At 46.2% G+C, this 23,514-nt stretch overlaps 1 protein-coding gene across 1 annotated transcript in view; it reads right to left on the reverse strand.

Annotated features, from left to right (window-relative positions):
• Hebp1 (heme binding protein 1) overlaps window positions 1-22,937 on the reverse strand; it is a 31,080-nt gene extending 8,143 nt beyond the window's left edge. Inside the window, exons 1-3 of the mRNA XM_051155480.1 lie at window positions 22,737-22,937; window positions 7,840-7,978; window positions 5,353-5,533 (exon numbers count right to left, since the gene is read on the reverse strand). Coding sequence (XP_051011437.1) covers window positions 5,353-5,533; window positions 7,840-7,978; window positions 22,737-22,814 — 398 coding nt within the window. The 5' untranslated portion in view covers window positions 22,815-22,937. The remainder of the gene's footprint in view (window positions 1-5,352; window positions 5,534-7,839; window positions 7,979-22,736) is intronic.
• Between the last annotated feature and the right edge of the window lie 577 nt (window positions 22,938-23,514).

Consider the following 23,514-nt stretch of genomic DNA (forward strand, 5'->3'; position numbering starts at 1 on the left):
TGCATAAACACATGTGTGAGGGCCAGAGGTTAATACTGCATGTCTTCCTTATTTCTCTCCACCTTATCTTTTGAGATGCCTCTCACTAAACCTGGAGCTCATTGATTTCGCTAGACTGGCTAGTAAGCCCCAGAGATCTCCCTGCCTCTGCGTCCCAAGCACTGGGCCTGGAGGTGTGTACTATTATACCTGGCCTTTTCTTTTTCACATAAGTGCTGGGGCTCCAAACTCAGGCCCTCTGGTTTACGACCCAAGCATCATTATCAACTGCTCCATCTCCATAGCCCCTTAATTGATCCTTTATTACTTATTTATTTATGAGACTATGTATGTTGGTGTGTTGGTGTGTGTGTGTGTGTGTGTGTGTGTGTGTGTGTGTGTGTGTGTGCCATGGTGCATATGTGGCGGTCCGAGAACAACTTTGCGGAGGTGGGAGGTTGGGGGGTTGGGGGGGCTGATTCTCTCCTCCCACTTTGTTGAGGCAAGGATCTCTTGATTTTGCTGTATACCCCAAAGTAGCTGGGCCAAAAGCTTCCAGATGATTCTCCTGTCTCCACGCACCCCCCCACCCCTGAATCACATCATAGGGGTACAGAATTGCAAATGCATGACACTGCATCTGTGTTTTTATGTGGGTTCTGGGAACTAGCCTTAGCTCAGAAGGCTTGTGTGGCGAATGCTTATACCCACTGAGCCGTCTCCCTGGTCCTAATCTACCCTTTACCTGGATGCCCTTTTCAATCATAAGGAATTGGGTCTTAAAGGAGTGGATAACTCCAGCTTGAGAGCAGGAAATTTTAAGACATGTATGAAAGCTAGGAAGATATTAAAGCTGGCAAAAGGTGTGTCAAAGGATTAAGAGACCAACTGGAAACCAACACGGGTTCTAACGGCCCTAAATGAGACCATTTGAACATCAGTGAGATAAAAACCTCAGATCCTGGTGCGGTGGTGCTCACCTGTAATCCCGGAACACAGAGGGTGGAGCCATGAGGATCAGAAGTGCAAGGTCATCCCTGGTTACATAGTGAGTTCAAAGCCAGTGAGGGGTCCTGAGACCCTGTCTCACAAAGAGAGGGAGGGGCTTGGAAAGTAGCTCAGCAGCCGAAGTGCTGGCGTGGCATCCTGAGTTTGAACCTCCAGTCCCCACCAAAAAAAAAAAAAAAAAAAAAAAAAAAAAAGCCAGAAACATAGCAAGGGCATCTGTAATATCAGTGTTCTATTGGGGTGATGGGAAGTGGAGACAGGGGAATCCCAGGAAGCGTGCAGACCACCTAGCTTGGTACACACAACAGAAAAGGAACCAAGAGTCTGACTCAAAGAAATAGAACATCAAGGACCAATAAAACTGTGCTCTCACCGTCACACCCTCTGCAGAACATACTCAAATCAGCACTTATACCCACACCAAATCTATTTTTTAAAGCCAAAAAAGAAAACAAAAACAACAAACAAAAAACAAAGCAAAGAGCAAGTGTAAAGCAGTACACTGCATCCAGCATGTTTAAAGTTGTATGTTTCTGTTGATAGCGACAAATCAAACCAAAACAAATGACACCAGAGAGGAAGCTCACCACCTTGGGAAGACATCTAGGAAAGAAACCATAATCCAAAAAACTGTCAAAGCCATGCATCCTGCTCTTTTTTCTTTTTGTTTTGTTTTGAAGCAGAGCTTCTCTGTGTAGCCTTGGCTGTCCTGAAGTCACTTTGTAGACCAGGCTGGCCTTGAACTCACAGCGATCCGCCTGCCTCTGGCTCCCTGGATGCTGGGATTAAAGGTGTGCGCCACTGAGCCCGGCTCATCCTGCTCTTTCTACGCTTGTAAAACCAAACAAGAGAAAAGGGGAGACTTTATCTTTGTTGACGTATACCAGCTGACGAGTGAAGATGCAACCACAGAGGACATTCTCATTTGATGAGCTCCGATGGGACAGGCACATAAGCAGGAACATCCTTAGCTTACCAGCCACGCCACAGGAACAGAGCTTAGCAGACACTGGATCTGCTACTGGGGCTCAGCACCTAGAGACATAGAGTCCCTAACAGGGCTCAACACCTAGGAAACATGCTTCCTCAATCTGCGTTCCTCTCTAGTACCAAATACCAGCCTACAGGCAACACAGGAAGGAGCAGGAGGACACACTAAAGGGACACATATGTCAGACTGAGACAACGGGCCCAGTGATACACCAATTACAAGAACAAATGTATACATGCGTGGCGTGGAGAGTTACAGATTGAAAGAGCTTAAAAATGGACTGACCGAAGACAACGAGACGGCCCAGCAGGTAAAAGTGCTTGCTATATAAAGCCAATGACCTGAGTTTGATTCTCAGAACCTGAAATGAAGTAGAGAACAGACCTCCACATGCACATGTAAAACAAGCATGCACACACACACACACACACACACACACACACACACACACATACACACACACACACACACAATCAGCTGGCTAATTGCAAAGGTTGCATGGGCTCAAATAAACCTTAAAAATGAGCTGTAAGCCTTACAGTCCTCACCCCTGCTACCCTTGACCCTTGAGATTGTCTAGCGGCCAGGTTAAACCTCCTCTCTCCTTATAAGGCCACACCCAGCAAGCACCTGGGAATTCCTCTTTATGCAAATCAGGCATTCCCAGCACCTTGGCACCAGCCAATGATGGACATCACCCTGCAAACCTTGGCCCCCCCCCCCCCCAATTAAACAAGCTGTCTCACCGAAGCCTGCCTCCCGAAAAGTCTGTTTCTTGTGCTCACTGCTGTGTGAGGTCTCCATGGCCCCCATGTTCCTGTCTTGCTTCCTCACTCACAATCCACCGGTTGCGATCACTGGTGTCCTGCAGTTACAGGTAAGGATGCTGGGCCAGGGATGGCACGGGATTATTCAAAATAGTTCAGGGCATTTTCCTTGTCAACATTTGAGAGAAAAGTGTCCCTAGCTTGACCATCTGTGGTGAGTGATGGGTGCAAACAGTTTTGCTCTCTACCTTTGTTTGTTTTTGTTTTTCAAGACAGGGTTTCTCTGTGTTGCCTTGGCTGTCCTGGACTCACTTTGTAGACCAGGCTAGCCTTGAACTCACAGCGATCTGCCTGCTTCTGCCTCCCAAGTGCTGGGATTAAAGGCGTCCACCACCACACCTGGCTGCTCTCTACCTTTGATAGGTGGCTGGGTGTGCTGCTCAGTGATAGAGCATGCTTAGAGTGAAAGCATCGGCAAAACACTTAGAGACAAAAGGAACCGCACTGTGGTGGTTTGGGTGTAAAATGCCCCCCGCCCCCCGACTCAGGTATTTGAACCCTTGGTCCCCAGTTTGTGGTGCTGTTTGGGGAAATCATGGAGCTTTGCTGGAGGAAGGATGTCACTGGATGTCATCCGCTTTTCTCTCTGTTTCATGTTTGCTGCTGACGTTGGGATCTCTCGGTTTTCAGCTCCAGCCTCCTCTGCCATGCCTCACCCACCATCATGCGACTGTGCCTACCTGCTGCTGAAGATGTTGATTCACCTCTGTGCATGGCTGGGCACCTGTCACACCGTGGGATTTTTAACAAACTGGGAGTCACCAATTACTCAGAAGGGACTTGGCTTCTGAGGAAGGACTGGACCAAAGGATGAAAGACCCACACTGGGGCTGAGGCGAGGAATGAACTGATTCAACTGTGTCAGTCGTTAGATAATGACTAGATAAAGAATAACAGGTCACAGGCATTGAGAAACTTTGGGATAGTACTTCAGAAAGTAATGGTAGGTAGGCCTTTCTCAATAACCCCCAGAATGTTGGTTACACTAGCGGTGCCTAACTGATGAGGGAACTGAGTCTTAAAGAGGCACCATCTTGCTATTCTGCAGCAGAGCTGAGAACCATACTACATAATAGCGGTTTATTACTTTGCACCTGGCCACCTCTTAAAGCACAGGAAGGAGAACGGGCAGGACAGAGCTGGTAAGGACAGTGAGACCAGAAGACACCCAGGGTGCAAGATTTAAGGATGCTTTTACTCTCAGGGCTCACTCTGCACTTGGGTGAGTAGAGTAAGTGTAAGCCTGCTTAGAGCTCCCAGAAGCCTCTTCACAGAGGCTGGGAAGTCTGAATGAGGGTTAGACGGGCAGGACTTGGGGGTTCCATTGTTGGCAGCTGCATTACCCAGTCTGTCCTCTGGGGGGCTCTGTTCACCCGGCCAAAGAATGACCTGCAGGCAAGTTCACACTCTAGGGAGCAAAATCCCACCCTCGGAGGAGAAATTAAATTGTAATATCTTAGGGTGGGGTAGGGGCTTTCAGGCGACAGGACCTGCCCGGTGCAAGATCATTTATATGGTTAATTTTCATGAAGCTGATCTTGAGCAGAACCCAACCCCTGACCTATGGCTACCATTGGCGAAGATTCTGGTCTTCCTTTTGAACCTGGTTAAGTGCTTGTTGCACAGTGGGATTTTGACAAACAGGGGGTCACCAATTATCTGGAAGAGACTTGACTTCTGAGGGCAGCCTAGGGACCAAAGAATAAAAAAACATGCACCGGGCTGGGGGTATGGGTTGCTTGGTGGTAGACCATAAATTTAGCATGCTTGGGGGTTTGGGCTCAATTCCCAGCACCAAGAAAACAAAACAAAGCAATGCAAACAGAAGCAGGCAACAGTTTGAGCCTACTTCTTTCTATAGTGAAGAAATGTAACTGCGAAGGAGTCCTAAAACAGAACTACAGGACACTGGGGGAGGGTATGTCCTTTGCTTAAAGGACCACAGGCCAGGAACAAGCAGGGGGCTCTGACAAACTCTCCTTATTCTATACCAAAGGAAGTGTGGGTTGCAAATCATCTATTTCCCAGCTATTACATTCCCATGTATCCATGACCCCAAACTATTATTGACTATATATCAATCATTGGACGTTTCTAAGACCCTGCTATGGCTAATGCAGGCGTTCATTTTAAGCTCAAACTGAGCCGGGCGTGGTGGCGCACGCCTTTAACTCCAGTAATCAGGAGGCAGAGGCAGGCGGAGCGCTGTGAGTTCGAGGCCAGCCTGGTCTACAAAGTGAGTCCAGGACAGCCAAGGCTACACACAGAGAGACCTTGTTTCGAAAAACCAAAACCAAAACAAAAAAAAGCTTAGGCTAAAGGTGACTACTATGACAGGCCAAGGCATTCATCCAGAGAAGCCACAAATGCATGTGTGCCAGAGCCTGAAGAAATTAAATAAAGTAAGTTACGGTCACAACTCAGTGTTTCTGCATTGAAATTAATTAAGAGTCAGTGAAGAGCCAGTGTAAATGTTCACTGAGAAGATCCGAGGAGTGGCTAAGACTACCAGATGCTGGCGTCATTAGGTGCTAAGAAGCTCCTTACGTGGAGTAGACAGTGATGGCGCCCCGCTCCTCGATCTTGACACCCTCATCACTGGGAACCGGAGGGCTGCTTTGAAACTGGTTTGGAATCCGGAACCAGACTTTCAACTTCTTCTGTAGGGAGCCATCCTCATTGGGAAACACGGCAAAAGAAATAGGGACTGTCATGCCCATGCCAATTCCTGAAGGCACCAGAACACAGAGGGGAGCAGACATCAGGCAGAGCCTCCGAGGGCCATGGATCTCACTTCTCTTCCATGGCAATTATTAAAAATGAGCAACAAACATTTCAGGCAGTTTAAAATATATATATATATACACACACACACATAATCTTTTATATGCTGGAGGTAGGAGTGTGGTAGCACTATTTATTTTCATATGTTTGTGTGTGCGCATTCATGTAGGTGTCTGTGGGGGTCCACAGGGGGCATTGGATCCCCTGGAATTGTAGTTACAGATGGCTGTGAGCCACCATGTTGGTGTTACAAACTGAGCGCTTGGTCCTCTGCCAGAGCAAGTGCTCATAGGCACTGAACCAGCTCTCTCGCCTTTCCTTTTGCTGGAAACTAAGCACTGGACCTCTGCAAGAGCACTAATTGATCTTAACCACTGAGCCATCTCTCCAGCTCCCGTGCTTGAAGAAAACAAAGCCGAAACTATTTGGTGACATAGAGCAAGAATGTAGGTACATAAAGACTTGCTATTGAGAAGAATACAAAACATGGAAAAGGATGGAAAATAGGACATCCCCTGCAGGGTAGTTTGCGACTGTTCAAAACAGGAGTGTGGCTGAGTACACTCCCAGGGACCCATGATGCCATACAATGCAGCTATGGGTAACTATGCTTAAGGAGCTGTGTAACCACGGAGCATCATTACAAAACAATAAGTAACAGAGACAAAATATGACACTGTAGAAACACTCAGTTTACATTAAAAGACCTTGCAGTGCCTATAATGACAACAGTCAAGAGGAAGGGGGTGGGGGGGAGGTGGAGTGGGGGGAAAAGGGAGAAGCAGTGTCTAGGGGAGCCGTGAGCTCCAGGCAGCAAAGATCCTGACTCAAAATCCAAGAGTGGGGGATGGAGGTCAGTAGTAGGTCACTTGCTTAGCACACCCAAGGCCCAGGGTTTGACCCTAGAACTGTGAAGCTCTGAAGAAACCCAGCAACGAGTGGGTTAAAACTGAGGGGGAAATTGGTCATGGTGTTTTGTTTATACATATTTTCATCTAAAGAAATGCTTTAACAGTTAAGAAAAAATATTCGTAGCCTCTTATAAGTCAACTTATTTTTCCAAAGCCTGCTTACTTTGCCCCAAGAAAATATTACCATGGTTAAAAACAGCTCTTCACTATCTTTCTAACTACCAGCATGAGAAATACTCAAAAATTAAGCCCAGCATCTCTATTTTCATTTTCTTTTAAAACCCATACCTAGTTTTTAGAGATTCTACAGGGCCACCTAAGTCAAAAGGGTCCAACATTTTATAAGCCAGGTGTGGTGGCACATGCTTCCTAGCACTTGAGAGGCAGAGGCAAGAGAATCTCTGAGGGGCTGGAGAGATGGCTCAGAGGTTAAGAGCACTGGCTGCTCTTGCAAAGGTCCTGAGTTCAATTCCCAGCAACCACATGGTGGCTCATAACCATCTATAAGGAGATCTGGTGCCCTTTTCTGGCCTGCAGGAATTACATGCAGGTAGAACACTGTATATGTAATAAATTAAAAAGGGGGGGGGGAAGAGAGAGAGAGAGAGAGAGAAAGAGAGAGAGAGAGAGAGAGAGAGAGAGAGAGAGAGAGAGAGAATCTCTGAGAGTTTGGGGCCAGTGAGTTCCGGGATAGCCAAGGCTATGTAAAAACTCAGTCTTAAAAAAAAAATTACAATTTACACCCCCATGGTGTACCTTATGTGAAACTTCAGCCCAGCCATTTTAGAAGTGGGGCTGAGGGGTGGGGGAGGACAGCCACCATGGCCTGCTGTGTTCTAAAGCCAGGGATGGCCTAAGAGTTCACAGATCTTCATTCACCAGCATTGAGTGTGAGGCTGCTACCCTCGCAGCTCACTGAGCCTCTGAAACCAACAGTCTCTGGGCTGACAGATTTCCAGCCTGGTGCTAGCAGTCTCCAGTCGGATGACAACCATGCCTTGCATGGAACTCAGCTTACCGTGTGCGTGTGCTTAGCCCGTTCACCGAAATGCAAGGACACAATGAACACTGTCATGTTAGAACAAACAACAACACCAAAGAGTGAGCACCTGGCTCTGTACTTGGAAAGAACCATGAATTAAGTGAGAGAGAACACTGTATATCTCACAGTGGGAGGCAGGCTGAGCTCACATCAGAGTGGTCTGATAGCAGAGCTCCCTGCTATGAGCTTCGGGCATATGATATGGGCATAAGCAGTTACACGTGTCTATAGCCACTCCCTGATGTTTCCTCAGATGTGATGAGCTCACAGACAGCCCTGTCCCTCTAGGGTGCTCACCTTTGTCGTTGGTGCCACCCACATACTTCATGATCTTGGGCATTGCTTCCCGGAGACCCTCATCCACAGACTTGTCTGTCACTTCCACAGTGGCAAACTTGCCCCCTTCGCAGGCTCTTTCCTCATAGGAGACTTCTTCCTAGAGATGCAGGAGACACAGTGAGTAAGAATGAAAGGAGATCAAAGCTGTAAGAAACTCCCCAGAGTGGGTGTGGTGACAGTGTAGAGACCGACTCCATATGAAGCACTACAAGACATTGTCACAGACATGAGGACAAGTCGTAGAGGCTTTGCTGGACAATGTTCCAAAGACTTCCAACTGCCCAGCGTAATCTTTAGACATCCAGAACAGCTGTTGAGGCTTTGCTTGACAAAGTTCTAAAGATCTCTGGCTGATTACCACTGCCCAGGTGTAATTTTGCCTAAATACGACTTTGAAATCTACTTTTTCTCCTAAAACTGTCTTTTTCTCTATTTCTCACTTTGACTATGAGCCCTAATGAAATTTACACTGGAAAACTTTTTCCCAAAAAGAATGTTGAAAGAAGGCATCTAGCCAAAGGCTTGAGGCAATGAGAGAGTTTTGGCTCCGACTACTGTGATCAGCCAGGCAGAAACTGCTTGAAAAGAAAGTTAGGACTTTGACATAACAGTACCTGGTTAGATATTGTTAGCTGTAGAAAAGTAAAACTTGTTTCTTTAGAATCTGCTTTCAAGTAATAGAAGGTAGGCTTGGAACGTCGTGCTTTACAGATATTTTACAATATAGGACCCCGCGGCAGCTAGGTTAGGATGAATATCACACCTGTTGGTTTGGGAATGGAAGTAAGTCGAGTTTTTTCTGTTTCAAGCTATGTTGCTATGACAATCATATAAAAACAATGGCTTTAGTCCAGGGAAATTTATGATTAAAATTTTCAGAGTATTGTTTAAAAAATAATAATTAGGTTGTGCTGACCACTGCTTAGACATTAATTGATTTTTGCTATATGCTTTATTGTAAGTTATACAGAACTGTTTGTATTTCTTTGTTAAATTGTTTTCTTGCTTTGTTGATTTTTAAATGCTCTATTGATTGTAAAAAATGAGAAAATCATGATGTAATCTGTAATGAAAAAACTGAACTTCACTTTAAATAAAGTATTGGGTTTGGCCTAACAGAGAAAGCAAAGGAAAAATAAAGTTCTAGAGTAAGAATTCTAAAAATAAAAGGCTAGAAGACCTTTTAGTTTGCACAATTTATGTTTGGGCCTCAATATTTCTTTTCTCCTCTCATCTTCTATCTCTCCTCAACAACTGGTACCTATAACTAATTGTTCACCAACAGTTGGTCTCTCTGGCCAGCTGTTCCCGTCTGCTCAATTCTCCTACTGCAGAATCATCAAGACTTTCTCTTCTCTCATCCCAAAGCTGGTCTATGGGAAGAAATAGATTCTGAGATTCTTATAAATGTAGAATATCAAAAGCTATCTTAAAAATCCTATAGGAAGGGATAGTGAACGCCCGTAACTGTAGCACTTGGGAGGTGGAGACAGAACGGTTCAAGGTCATCTTGAGCTGCGTAACAAGTGGAAGTCCAGCCTCGGCTCCATGACATGCTGTCTCAAAGCAAAACCACCACCACCACCACCACCTAACAAACAAACTAGCAAATCTTATAATTGATATTCTGAGGGAGACAGAGACGCTATTGTACTCCAGAATACTGGAAATGCTAAAAAAACAGAACACAAAGAGATTGAAAAAGCTTTTGAAGATTTAAAGAAAGAAAATAAAAAAGAATCGGGTGCTGGAGAGGTGGCTCAGCTGTGAAGAATGTGGAATGTTCTTGCAAAGGCCCCAAGCTCAGTTCCCAGTAACATGGTGGACAGCTCATAACTCTTTGTAATTACAAGTCCAGGGGCTCTAGTACCTCTAAATTCTGGGGTGACCCAACTCCTGTGCACATACACATAATTTAAAAAAATATAAATCTTTTGAAATATATTAACAGATTTAAAAAATCCCTAGAAGGGTTAGAAAATAATGTTGCTGGGGTATACCACAAAGTTGCGAAAAGAGGAACAAAACAGGAGAAGACAATAAGGGAGTTAGCAAGAAAATAAGTGAAGCCTGAGCATGGTGGCACCTTCCCATAAACCTCTGTGCTTTAGATGTGGAGGCACTAGGATCAGGAGTTTTAGGCCAACCTGGGCTGCACAAAATCCTGTCTCAAAAAAAAAAAAAAGTTAAAAACAAAACAACCAAATAACCAACCAAACAAACAAATAAACAACAAAACCAAGCCAAACAATGCCCCAAATGCTTCTATCTACCAAATAAAACTATCCAAAGAAGCTACAAGCAAAGAAGAAGAGGAGAGGAATTGAGTTGAAGACCCAGAAATAAATCCACACTCCCATGGACACTTGATTTTTGACAAAGAAGCTAAAAACCATACAATGGAAAAAGACAGCATCTTCAACAAATGGTGCTGGTCTAACTGGGTGTCTACATGTAGGAAAATGCAAATTGATCCATATATTTATCACTCTGCACAAAACTCAACATAAAACCAGATACAGTAAATTTGACAGAAGAGAAAGTGGGGATCAACCTTGAGCTCATTGGCACAGGAGACAACTTCCTGAACAGAACACCAACAGCCCAGGCTCTAAGATCAACAAATGGGACCTCATGACACTGAAAAGCTTCTGTAAAGCAAAGGACACTGTTAAATAGAACAAAATGGCAGTTTTCAGATTGGGAAAAGATCTTTACAAAGCCTACATCCAACCGAGGGCTAATATCCAAAATATATAAGGAACTCAAAATTTAAACAACAGCAAACCAAATAACCCAATTTAAAAAATGGGGTACAGAGCTAAACAGAGACTTCTCAACAGAGGAATCTCAAATGTCCAAGAAGCACTTAAGGAAATGCTCAATGTCCTTAGTCATTAGGAAATTGCAAATCAAACCAACTCTGAGATTCCATATTATACTGCTCAGAATGGCTAAGATCAAAAACTCAAGTGACAGCACATGCTGTCAAGGATATGGAGAAAGGACACTCCTCCATCGCTGGTGGAGGTGCACACTTGAACAACCAATGTAGAAATCAATCCGGAGGTTTCTCAGAAAACTGGGAATAGCTCTACCTCAAGACCCAGCAGCTATACTATTCCTGGGCACATAATCAACAGATGCCCCACTTTACCACAAGGACACTTGCTCAACTATGTTCATTGCAGCTTTATTTGTAATAGCCAGAAAATGGAAACAATCTAGATGCTCCTCAACTAAAGAATGGATAAAGAAAATATGGTACACTTACACAATGGAATACTACTCAGCTATTAAAAACAAGGACATCATGATATTTGCAGGCAAATGAATGGAAAAGATCATGCTGAGTGGGGTAACCCAGACCCAGAAAGTCACACTTGGTATGTACTCACTTATAAGTGGGTATTAGCCATATAGTACAGGATAGCCATACTACAACCCACAGACCCAAAGAAGCCAAGGAAAGCCCAAGGGAAGATGCTTGAATCTCACTCAGAACAGGAATACAACAGACATCCAAAGTAGATGGAGGGAGGGAACTGGGTGGGAGAGGGGGTGGCAATGATAATGGGGGTGGGGGGTGGGGATCAGGTGGGCAGAGAGAGAAGGAGAAGGGTGAAGGGAAGAATCGGGAGAGAATAGAAATCGGTAGGGGCCATCTCTGGAACAGGGAGGCTCCTGGGAGTCTATGGGGTGATCCTAGCTGAGACTCCAAGTAACCTTTGTTAAGAAGCATAAAGGCAGCACCTCCTGTAGCCAGGAGGGATTCCCAGCGGAGAGAGGGGGACAACCCACACATACAACCTTCAAAATGTGTCCTGTCTACAAGAAGTGTAGGAGTAAAGATGGAACAGAGATTGAGGGAATAGCAAACCAGTGACTGGCCTGGCTTGAGACCCACCCCAGGAGAAAGGCAGACTACTATCATTGTCACTACTAATGATACTCTGCTATGCTTGCAGACAGGAGTCTAGCATAATTGTCTTCTGAGAGGCTTCATCTGGCAGCTGATGGAGACAGATGCAGAGACCCATGGCCAACCACAGGCTGAGCTCAGGGAGTGCTATAGAAAGTGGGAGGAAGGATAGAGGGAGCCAGACGGGTCAAGGACACCACAAGAAGACCCTCAGAATCAACTAACGTGGGCCCATGGGGACTCACAGAGACTGAACCACCAACCAAAGAGCATGCATGGCCTGAACCTAGACCCCCTACACATTTGTAGCAGATATGCAGCTCGGTCAACATGTGGGTCCTGTAACAGTAGTTGTAGGGGTTGTCTCTGACTCTGTTGCCTGTTGCTGGGCCCCTTCTTCCTAGCTGGGCTGCCTTGTCACTCCCCAATGGGAAAGGATGAGCTTAGTCCTGCTGTGACTCTAGGTGCCAGAGTGGATTGGTGTCCCTTGGGAGGTCCTTCCCTTCTCTGGGAGGAGGGTGGTGTGGGGGTGGTCCTGGGAGTTAGAAGGGAGGGAGCTGGGATTGGGCTGTAAAGTGACCAAATAAATAAATGGAAGAAGAAAAAGAGGAAGAAGAAGAAGAAGAAGAAGAAGAAGAAGAAGAAGAAGAAGAAGAAGAAGAAGAAGGAAAGAAGATGAGGAGGAAGAGGAATCGGCAGCAGCAACCAAATTGCAAAGGACAGCATATGCTGGCAACTGAGGATGCAGGGGAAGAGGAACCATTTACACTGCTGATAGAATGCAAAATGGCTCAGCTATATGGAAATCAGCTCAGAGGTGGAGGAGTTCCTCAAAAACTAAAACCAGAATTAGCATATGACCCAGCTACACCACTCTTGGGAATAAACACAATGGAACCCAGGTGGGCACAGCTCAGAGATCCAGAGCCCGTACTTATTACTGCGCTATTCACAATAGCCAAGTCGTGCAGCCAGCCTAGACGCCTACCGGACAGAGCAGTGCATACAGAGCGTGTGGTACAGACAATAGTCTTAGCTCGAAGAGGAGGGAACTGACAGCGTTGGCAGGATAACGACTGGATCTGCAGAGCACCGCGTTGAGCAAGATGATCCAGACTCAGAGAGACAAAGACCATGTTTCCTCAAGTGTGGCATCTAGGTTTAAATATATATATATGAACTATACACACATGTGACATGCATGTGGACTATGAGAGAAAGGGGAGGTATTTTGTTTTCTCTCACGTAGAATCCAGATTTAACACACACACACACACACACACACACACACACAACAAGAAAGCTGAAGGGGAACTATGCATGGAGAGGGAGGAAGAGAAAATTAGGGGTCAAATAAGAGGAAAATATAATTATATGTATGTATGTATGTATGTAGAGAGAGAGAGAGAAAGAGAGAAAACCTAATGAAGCTTGTTATCAGTGTACATTGATTTAAAACATCAATAAAAGAGAGCCAGCAGTGGGATGGCTCAGCAGGTAAAGGCATTTGCCACCATGCCTGATGACCTAAATTCAGTTCCCAGGTCCTGTGTGGTGGAAGGTGAAGTCTGATTTGTGCAAGTTGTCCTCTGACTGCCACACGCACATATAAATAAATAAATGCATAAATAATAAAAGAAAAACAAAAAGCTCAGGAGATCCAGCATTTAGGAGATGCCAGAAAAGTAAAGAAAAACATGGAAAAGAGAAAACAAACAAATACTGCATTAATAGCCAACAATTTCCCAAAAACAAAATCCCAAGAACAGCCTTGTTCTAGAAGTGTGGCTGAGATTAAGGAGAAGTTAAAGTAGAGGGCAGAGGCATACCTCAGGAGTAGAGTGCTTGCTTATTGTGGGTGATGCCCCCAGTTTTATCCCTGTACCACCAGGAAAAAAAAAACCAAACATTTTTTTCCTTCAACAGCTTCTAGACTCAATACCACCCCAACTCCGTTTTTTTAAAAAAATTACAATCCACAAAAAGAAAAATATTTCTACATCAGGTTTTATGATGACTATATATGTGGCTGAACCAAAATTCTGCAAAAATAACACTTCACTGAGTGATGGGTACAACTTCACTCTTTTTCTTTCTAGTCTTTTCCCTTCTACTCTGGTTGAGTGAGTTTTATTTCACTGCACCAAAAGTAAAGTCGGTCTCTCTTCATTTGACTGTCTGTAGCTGAAAAACAAAGCCATTGTGGACAAGAACTAAACCATACAATTTTACTTGATGAAAACTCACTAGGTGTTTATTTGCTTCAGGGCCATTATTCCTTTTGTGATTGTGAAAACAAGACAGTGACCGAGGAACTGGCTGGAGCGGGTTTATCAAGCAGGGCTTCCTGTATCACTCTACAGGGAAGATTCTCAACATAGGAGGAGACTTTGACTCCTAGGACTCAAAGAGGGAAAAAGAGAATTTAGGGAGGACTGTGGGCTGTGAGCGGGCTGTGTGGTTTGAACAAGTATATCTAACACTCTAGTTTCATATTTGGAACGCAAAAAACCAAAAAAACAAAACAAAACAAAAACCCGATTGTTTTGTAGTACGAATTAAAGGTGAGTAACAAGAAAGAGGATAGGAATTTTTATTATTATTATTTTTAATTATAATTTATTAAGATTTCATCTCAATTGTTATCCCTTCACTTGTATCTACCTGTTCCCCCCTCCATCCCTTTTTTACTCTATCCCCTCCCCTAGACCTCTGACAGAAGGGGACCTCCTCCCCACTGTACGATGAATCTATCAGGTCTCATCTGGATGGCCTGCTTCCCCTTCCTTTGTGTGCTACCAGGCCTCCCCTCTAAAGGGAATTGATCAAATTGGGGGCACCAGAATTCACGTACTATTATTCTTTTATTTTGGTAGTGGATAAGGAGTGGTCTCACTATGTAGCCCTGGCTGGTCTAGAACTTGCTATGTAGACTAGTCTGGTCTCATAATCAGAGACCCACATACATGCCTCTGGTTCCCAGTGCTGGGACTAAAGGCTTGCGCCACCATGCCCAGAGCCAGGAAAACGTAATGCAAACTCCAAGTGTCAGTTTCATGTTTAAGTGCCCATTCAGGGGCTGAGGATGTAGCTCACAAGTAGAGTGCTTGCCTCACATTTACAAAGCTCTAGGGTCGAGCCCCTGCAATGTGTAAATGGCTGTGGTAGGTACATGATTATAATTTTAGCACTGGGGACGTAGAGGCAGGAAGAGCAGAAGAGCAGAAGAGCAAGGGCGGTCTGGGCTACCTGAGACCTGTCTCAAAAGTAAATATTTCTCTGATAGTTTATGGCTGGGGGAAGGGAGCATCACTTTCTTCAGTGGTGTAGCCAGGCTCCACCCATGCTCTTACAGGAAAGCCTATTTAAAGTCAGTGGAACAATCGCGCGCACACGTGCACACACGCGCACGCACACACGGGGTCAGGGGCACTTTCAAGGAGAAGGCTGCAGGATGAGACAAGGTAATAAGGAAGTAAAGAGCTAAAATTTAAATTGGGTGTGGTGGCACACGCCTTTAATCTCAGCAGAGGCAGGTGGATCGCTGTGAGTTCGAGGTCAGCTTGGTCTACAAAGTGAGTCTAGGACAGCCAAGGCTACACAGAGTAAACCCTGTCTTTAAAACCCAAAACCCAAAAGCAACCAACCAACCAACCAACCAAACAAAAAAACCCCTAAAATTTAGTATATACATGTATAAAATCAGCAAAGAATTAAATAAAGAAAATCCCTTTCTACGAGACAAGGGAATTGCTTTAAACCAACTAGCGACACCAATGACCACTGTGAGGCTTCCACCTAGCAAGACCGACACCTCCAACAGCCTTCTCTAGAAAACTCTGGGGGTGTCACAGCAGACACTCTATAACTCCCTTTGTTTTGTGACCCCACTCACCCTGTGATTCCACTACATGCAATGTTTTAACTTCTCAAAATGTGACTGTGAATCACAGCGGTTCTGAATTGCAAAGGGTTTTAAAGTTCGCTTAACTGCATTTCCCCAAAAGGCAGTGAAGACTCGGTCAGACTGGATTGCCCGAGAAGACCCAGTTGCTAAAAGGCAAAACAGGAAGTTGAATTCCGCTCCCCAGCCTCTGCTCTAAGGCTTGTTACAGGACTCCAGGCCTGTTGGGGACACACGGCTGTCTGCTTCTCTTTCGCCACCACTTGTCTTATTTGGGACAGACACTCGTATGTTGGTAACAAACTCGGAACAAAGTCTCAGAATTCATTTTATTTAGTTAAGTTCTGTAACAAATGGGGAAGCTAATAGCAAGAACTTACTGGCAAAAGAGACAGTTGATTCTTTGGACTTTCTTTCCTCCTTCCATGCAAATAATCAGTTACTGAGTCTCTGCTATGTACTGAACACTTCACGCTCACACTCACGCTCTCTCTCTCTCCCTCTCTCTCACACACACACACGCACACACATGTGTCTAAACAAGAGGATAATCTCAATATTTTGTTTCTCAGGATTCAACTACTTTTTTTAGAAATTTAATTTTTATGTGTATGAGTGCCTGCATGAATGTGTGTGTGTGTGTGTGTGTGTGTGTGTGTGTGTGTGTGTGTGTGTGTGTGTGTGTGTGTGTACCAGGTAAATCTCTGGTCCCCAAGGTAAAAAACAGCATCAGATCCTCTTCAACTGGAGTTACGGATGGTTGTGAGTCATCATGTGGGTGCTAGGAGCAGAATCAGGAATTCAAGAACAGCCACTGCTTTCAAACATTGAGCCATGTCTACAGGCTCCTTGGGGGGTTTTTGTTTGGAGACAGGGTCTCTCTCACTGGCCTAGAAGTCAATAAGTATGCATAGGCAGACCTGCTGGTGAATCCCTGGGATCCCTGTTTTTGTCCCCCTGGTGCTGGGATCACAAGTACGTGCTACCAAGGCCAGCTCTATTTTCATGGGTTCAGGGACTGATCACAGGTCTTCCTGTTTACAAGGCAAACAGGACCCTGGTGCTGTTTTCCCAGCTGAAGTCATAGTTTCTGATGCCAGGAAAGACTGGGACTAGCGGAAGGGAAGCCAGAGGACAGCAGGTTGTCACCAGAAGGGGCACAGTGCACTGGGGCAGGACAGAAACAGCACAGGGCTGCTTAGGGGAATTGGGGGCTCTGAGTGTGCTTTCCTGTTCTGGTGGGTCACGGTGACTTCAGATCACCCACTGGATGTTCAGTGTTTGCGTCTTTTAATAAACACTGTTGCAACCCTGTGGCAGACCCTGCGGACTCGAGACTAGAGATTAATAAAATAGGAATAATAAGGAGGCGGTGAGAAGAAATCACAAATGATTTGGGTTTTTGTTTGTTTGTTTTCTCTTCTTTTGAGACAGGGTATCTCTCTATAGCCCAGGCTGCCCTAGATGGAACTCACTATGTAGCTCCGGTTGGCTTTGAACTCTTGTAATTCTGCCTCAGTCTCTGCAGTTCTACAAATAAAGGCGATTCTCTTGGCTACAGTTATTCTAAAATCTACCAAACGCTGATGGCTAGAGGAGGCGATTATCTGGGGACATCAAGAACAATACAGTGGTGCTAAAGAGATGGCTCAGCTGAGCTGAGCTGAGTGGCTGGCTGCTCTTCCAGAGGACCCAGGTTTCGTTTCCAGCACCCACACGGCAGCTTACAATGGTCTGTGACTCCAGTTGTAGGCAGTGCACACTCATGGTGTACAGATATACATTCAGGCACGGCATCCAAACACACAAAAATTAAGACAAACAGAGTCTAGCTGGGCATGGTGGTGCACGCCTTTAATCCCAGCACTCGGGAGGCAAGGGCAGGTGGATCTCTGTGAGTTCAAGGCCAGCCTGGTCTACAAAATGAGTCCAGGACAACCAGGGCTGTTACACAGAAAGACCCTATCTCGAAAACCCAAAATAAATAAATAAATAAATAAATAAATAAAATCTCAACAAACAAACAAATAACACTAGTACCATGATGTGAACAGGTCACCATGGATGGAGCACAGACTGTCAAGCAGGATGTGAGAAGAGAAGAGGGCTGACAAAGATACCAACAGGAGCCTCGGGCTGTTGTAGGAGTTGGCCTTCATAGCCTTGAGCCCATTGATGGTGATGTGAGGCCTTGCCTGTTTTGACTATTCTCAAGTTACTCAACTGTGCCAGTACGTCTGAGGATCCAGGGGAGGGTATGTCAGGCAACAGCAACTTTGAGGCTCCACTCTGTTATTCTGCCCCTTGATCCCGAGTAACCTCTCCCCTCGTCAAATTCCAAAGGCCAGATATTTCTGGGAAAAAAAGGGGGAGCCTTGCCTGTCTGTTTATCTGACTCCTGTTGGATGAGCAAACAGTCCACAGGGCCTCTGGCCACAAAGGCCTGAAGCTTAGAAGGAAGCTGACATTGAGAAACAGGAGTAAATATGGGAGTTTCTGGCAGAGGGAGAGACTAAGGATCAGAATGGGTTGAGGTGGGGGAGCAAGCCCATGTGCAGCTTCTGGATACATCTAATTGTGGTCAGCAGTTCACTGTCTAACAGCCATCATCACGGAGTTATCATGGTACTTATTAATAATAATTAACTTTTTTCTTTTTTGGTTTTTCGAGACAGATTTTCTCTGTGTGGCCTTGACTACCCTGGACTCGCTTTGTAGACCAGGCTGGCCACAAACTCACATCGGTCCACCTGCCTCTGCCTCCTGAGTGCTGGGATTAAAGGCATGTGCCACCACCGCCCGGCTCTAATTAATTAGTAATGCATGTGTATTCCTGAGTGTAGGTACGTGCACTGTCTGAGAAGGATCCCTCGGAGATCAGAAGGTGTCAGAGCTTCCAGAACTACAGTTATAGGAGGCTGTGAGCTGCCATGTAGGTACTGGGAACCAGCATTGGGTCCCCTGAGAAAGCAGTAAGAGCTCTTAACTGCTGAGCCATCTCTCCACCCATCGCCCATCTATCCCTTAATGACCTAGATGGTCCGGGCATCACTTAGCTTCTCCCTGCCCTGCCAGCTGAACCCAGAGTGCCTCTATGTCACACTGCTACTTCTTTTCTTCTCCTCCCCTCCCAAGACAGGTGCTCACCCAAGTTTAACCTCAAAGTCATGGTAGTCCTCCTGCCTCGGTCTCACTGGACCTGGGATTACAGGTATGTGCCATGCAAGGTTCCTGTTTCCTTTAATGCCTGTGTCTAGTCAGGCTAATGCCATCAGTCTAGTCCTGCTCATCCAACAGGTCCTCCGGTCTGGAATTCACCCCCTCAGAGAGGGGCATTCCTGAAACAAATTCCCTGTGGTGTCTCGCTAGGCCTCTGTACTTTAACAAAACACTTCTTGTAATTTTAATGACATAACGCAATGTATAAGCCCTACCCAAAGCCATAAGCCCCGGTCAGGACTGTCTGTGTCGCTGCTGTATATATCAGTGTCTATTACCACAGCTTGCATGCTGTTGATGCTCTGTAAGCATTTTTTTTTTTTTTTTTTTTTTTTTTTTTTTTTAAGCGAGGGCCACAGAGCGGGCCAGTTTTACTTTATTGAGAAGGACCATAATAGTGACTGCTTAATAGAAGGACCATAATAGTGACTGCTTAATAGAAGGACCATAATAGTGACTGCTTAATACGGGCATGAGAACCTGGTTAATAACAGCTCCTGGGGGAAAAGCCAGCTCATGCTGTGTTTGCTCAGGTCCCTAGTGGGTGGCACTTGTCCACAACGTCAAGGCTCACACAGGTCACCTGAATCACTGGACCACTGTGAAAACTGCAGAGTGGAAGATGAGGCTTAGTCGGATGTAGTGGGACATTGCCTATAATCCTAGCACTGGGGAGGCTCAGCCTGGGGCTGTGGGAGACCTTGTCTCACAAAACCAAATCCCGGAAGAAAAAGAAATGAGTGAATGAACCAATAAGTATGGATGTTAGTCAGAAACGGTGGTGTGTGCCGTTCCCAGCACTTAGAGGGTGGAGGTGGGAGGTTCAGAGGTCCAATGTGGGCTGCATGGAACCCTATTTCCTAAAACCAAACAAACAAAAAGCAGGAAGGAAGGAAGGAAAGAAGAGAGAAGGGAGGAAAGAAAAATGGATACTGTTTAGAAAACTATCAGCCCTGCATGGAGGTCTACATGAATGTGTTTGTCTCACTGGACTTTTCTACACTGGTGAAGAATCAGCCACCTGTGCGAACACTGTAGATTCTTAACATCAGTCACCCCGGAGCATTTGCTTGTTCCGGGGAACACAGCAGCACCTCTCCTTCACCCCACCTCCCACTGGCCGAGGTTCTCAAGCAGTTACTGGCTGAGGCTCTGGACCTGTGGTCCCAAACACCAATACTCAACAATCGGTGCAAAGTCCAAAGGCCTTGCAAGGATGTCTCTCACTCTGGGCTCTTCAAGTCCTGTTAAGGTCATTTGTTCCTGGCCACTTGTGGTCCACATGGTGGTTTTAGAAGCCTGCTTTCTAGTGAGAAGAAAGTGTTAGAATTACTAATCCATGCCTCCAACAAGCTCATGAGGAGGTTACTGCTTTAGTCTTCATTTGAGAGGTACCAGGGAATAAGAAGGTAAGTACCATGCCCCGGTCATAGTGGGCAGATGGGGGAGCCAGGACTCAAGCCCAGACTGTTGGTCCTGACATATTTGCCTAGGCTGGACAGAAAGGCATCAGTCATTTCTATCAGGGCTGCCCCATAAGTTCTCAAGACCCACCCTACACCCTCCCTCCCTCCCCGAGCAATGAAGGGCCTGGGAAGGTCTGACTAGAATCAGTCCTGAGCACATGGAGGGCTGGAAGCCTGGCCCACATGGGGCCCACAATGTGCCTTCCACCTGCTTGGGGGGTGTAGATGACAGAATCTGACTCAGACCTTTACCAGAACAAAGCAGATCATTTTCGGACGGAGGATCCCCTTAAAATCACAACACCCCAACTCTGCATGTCAAAAACAACACGTGCATGTTTCTTTGACTATTTAATAAATTGTCACAGAGGCAGTGCTAGTCTCCCTTTACAGTTGAAGAATCTGGGGGCTAGGGCAGCTGAGATGTTAAGTAACTCACAATCCTCCTGCCTCCACTTCTGAGTGCTGGAGTTGCAGACGTGCACAGCCACACTTGGCTTAGTTCAAATCTTAACAAACTCTTTTGAAGTTTTAATGAGATAAGTACACTACAAGTCTTTCAGCACCTACCACCTGGGTGTGAGCTGCCTGGTGTGGATGCGGGGAATCGAACTCGGGTCCTCTGCAAGAGCAGTGCAGTGCATACTCTTAACTCCTAAGCCACCGGTCCAGTCCCATAGTGTATATTTTTTATTTGCTCATTAGCTACTGGAACCTAAGCTCCAGGAGGGGAGGGCAGAGCTCCTTGGTGGATTCACCTCTCCTGTTGCTACACAGCTCCAGTGTGGAACTCACGACGTAGCCCAGTCTGGTCTCAAACTTGTGACAATCCTCCTGCCTTCACCTCCTGAGTTCTGGGACTGCAGGCACGAGCCACCATGTGCAGTTTGGTTTTGCCCATTCTTAATCGTCAGTTTCAAGCCCCATGCCCCACACATAGTTGGCACACCATAGTGTTATTTGTGAAGATAATTTTAAATTGGGGGGATTTTTTTTTTCCACAGAGAACTTGGGTATCTGGCTTTCCCTAAAGAGCTGGCAACACTACTCCTGCGGGGGAAGTCCGTCGGTGAGAAAGCACTTTCAGTGTGCCCCAGTTGCCACTGGGCTGTGTAATCTACAGTCATTTCCATTATCAGCCTGGCCTGGCTGCTGAAGGCCTCTGAGTGTGTTACCCGGTGTGATTAGGGCTTCGACTACGTGTTCTGTACACAACGGGGGAAGCTTTGAGAGAGCAAGACAGATGGCTTGACAGGCCTCTGCACGGTTGTGTCTAGACTAGAGCTGAGTTGGGGTCTTTTGGGTGAGGCTCACTGTAGTAGATTCCAGAACTTGGCCCCAAGTGACACAGGCCTTTACCCAGAATCGTTATAAAGAGAGACTGAGATAAAATATTTGTGAGGCAGAGGATAAAGGCCAGTGGGGAAAGCACTCAGTATGTACAAGGCTCTAGGTTTAATTCCGAATATCAACCAATCGATAACTGAATATCAGCTTAGGAAAAACAATATACGCCTGCAAGATTATAACCCAACTTGTAAGTTTCAGGAAAACAGACCCAATGTCCACTCCAGTGTCTGAAGCAAATTTGATGGAACACAGTAACTATGTCTGCTCACTCACCCCGTGCAGGCAACACTAACAATTCTATAAATCAAAACTGACTGTATAGCTTCGAGCTTTTTTGCACACGCTCTTGACTGTGAACTCCCACACATTGCACAGCCCAAGACAGGTTGAAGGGCCCCTCAAAGCTCCTTATCGCCCCACCCCATTCCCACCCTGTATATCACGTCTACAGCACACACCTTTTCTACGCCTTCTGTGTACTTGGGTTTTGTTGTTTGTTTTTAGCATTTCTGTCAGTCGTTTACACAACCAAGAGTCTCTCACAAACAAAACTGTTCAGAATGTAGCCAGGAGTGAGGGCTCACGTCTGTAATCCCAGCTTTTGAAAGGCTGAAGTAGGAATATTGCGACAGAGTTCGAGGCCAGTCTAGGAAAGAGTGGGTGGAAGTCCTAAGAGGGGGGAAAAGTTCTCTTGGTTTGGAAGGCTTAAATGGACGAATGCATTCAACAGGCGGTGTCCCACTCGCCAAGATGGATCCTTTCCTGGGTCAGCCTTGTCCCTGCCTTGCTCTGGCTCAGCTGGACCTCGTTCTCCCCTCCTACCCACGACAAGCGCTAGGCGGTGAAGGGTGGTCCCAGCCGGAACGCAGCTTTGGTCGCAGTCCCACCCACAGCCCAGCAGCACCCGGTCCAGCCCCGGGCAAGGGTGGAGTGTGGGGTGGGGTAAACCACCGCAAAGTCCTCCATTAGGTCCTTTGCAGCCCTGCGGGCCTACCTTGCCCCCGGTGCTCAGAACCTGCCAAGGCCATGTCTCCACGCTCCCGAACAGTGAGTTTCTGATCATGCCCAACATGGTGTCACCGTCGGGTCTGGACGATCGAGCACACACTCAGTGGCAAAGCAGGGTAGCAGGGTCCACAGGGCGAGAGGCACAGAACGCGTGAGTAGACAGGGGCCTGACTGGGGCGGAGCTGCGGGGGCCTCCGCCCAGTGGGCGACAAGGGGCGAGGCCTGGGCGGGGTTTCCATAGGCTCCACCCACATGAGCCGGGTCTTCTGGGTGGGGCGCCAGTTCAGCCCTGAAGCGCCTTACTCCAGATGTACTTTTCCTAATTACTCTCTTCCTACCTCCTTTTCTCCTCCAGAGTGTTAAAAATAACATCTGAGTTTGTTAGTTTGTGACAAGGTCCTGCTGCTATGCAGCCTAGACTGGCCTCAGGATCCTCCCGCTTTAGCCTCTGGTGTGCGGGGTGGGGGTGGAGGGGCTTGTGAGAGATCACAGTCACCCCTGCCTTCATCTTCTAGGGGCAATGGGAAAAAAAAAAAAAAAACCCACTCTTAACCAGTTCCTTACTGTTTTCTTTTCTAACTTATCTCTTTGGTTTGGAGGCAGGGTCTTAGTGCAGTCCAGACTAGCCTGGGATTCACTCTGTAAACACAGTGGCTGGGACTCATGCTGTCTTCCTATCTCTGCTTCCCCACCATAACCAGCTCCACAATGGATTTCAAAATGGTTTACTTTACTTTACATTGTGTGTGTGTGTGTGTGTGCGC

Source organism: Acomys russatus, chromosome 13, assembly GCF_903995435.1.
Source record: "Acomys russatus chromosome 13, mAcoRus1.1, whole genome shotgun sequence".
Taxonomy (NCBI): domain Eukaryota; kingdom Metazoa; phylum Chordata; class Mammalia; order Rodentia; family Muridae; genus Acomys; species Acomys russatus.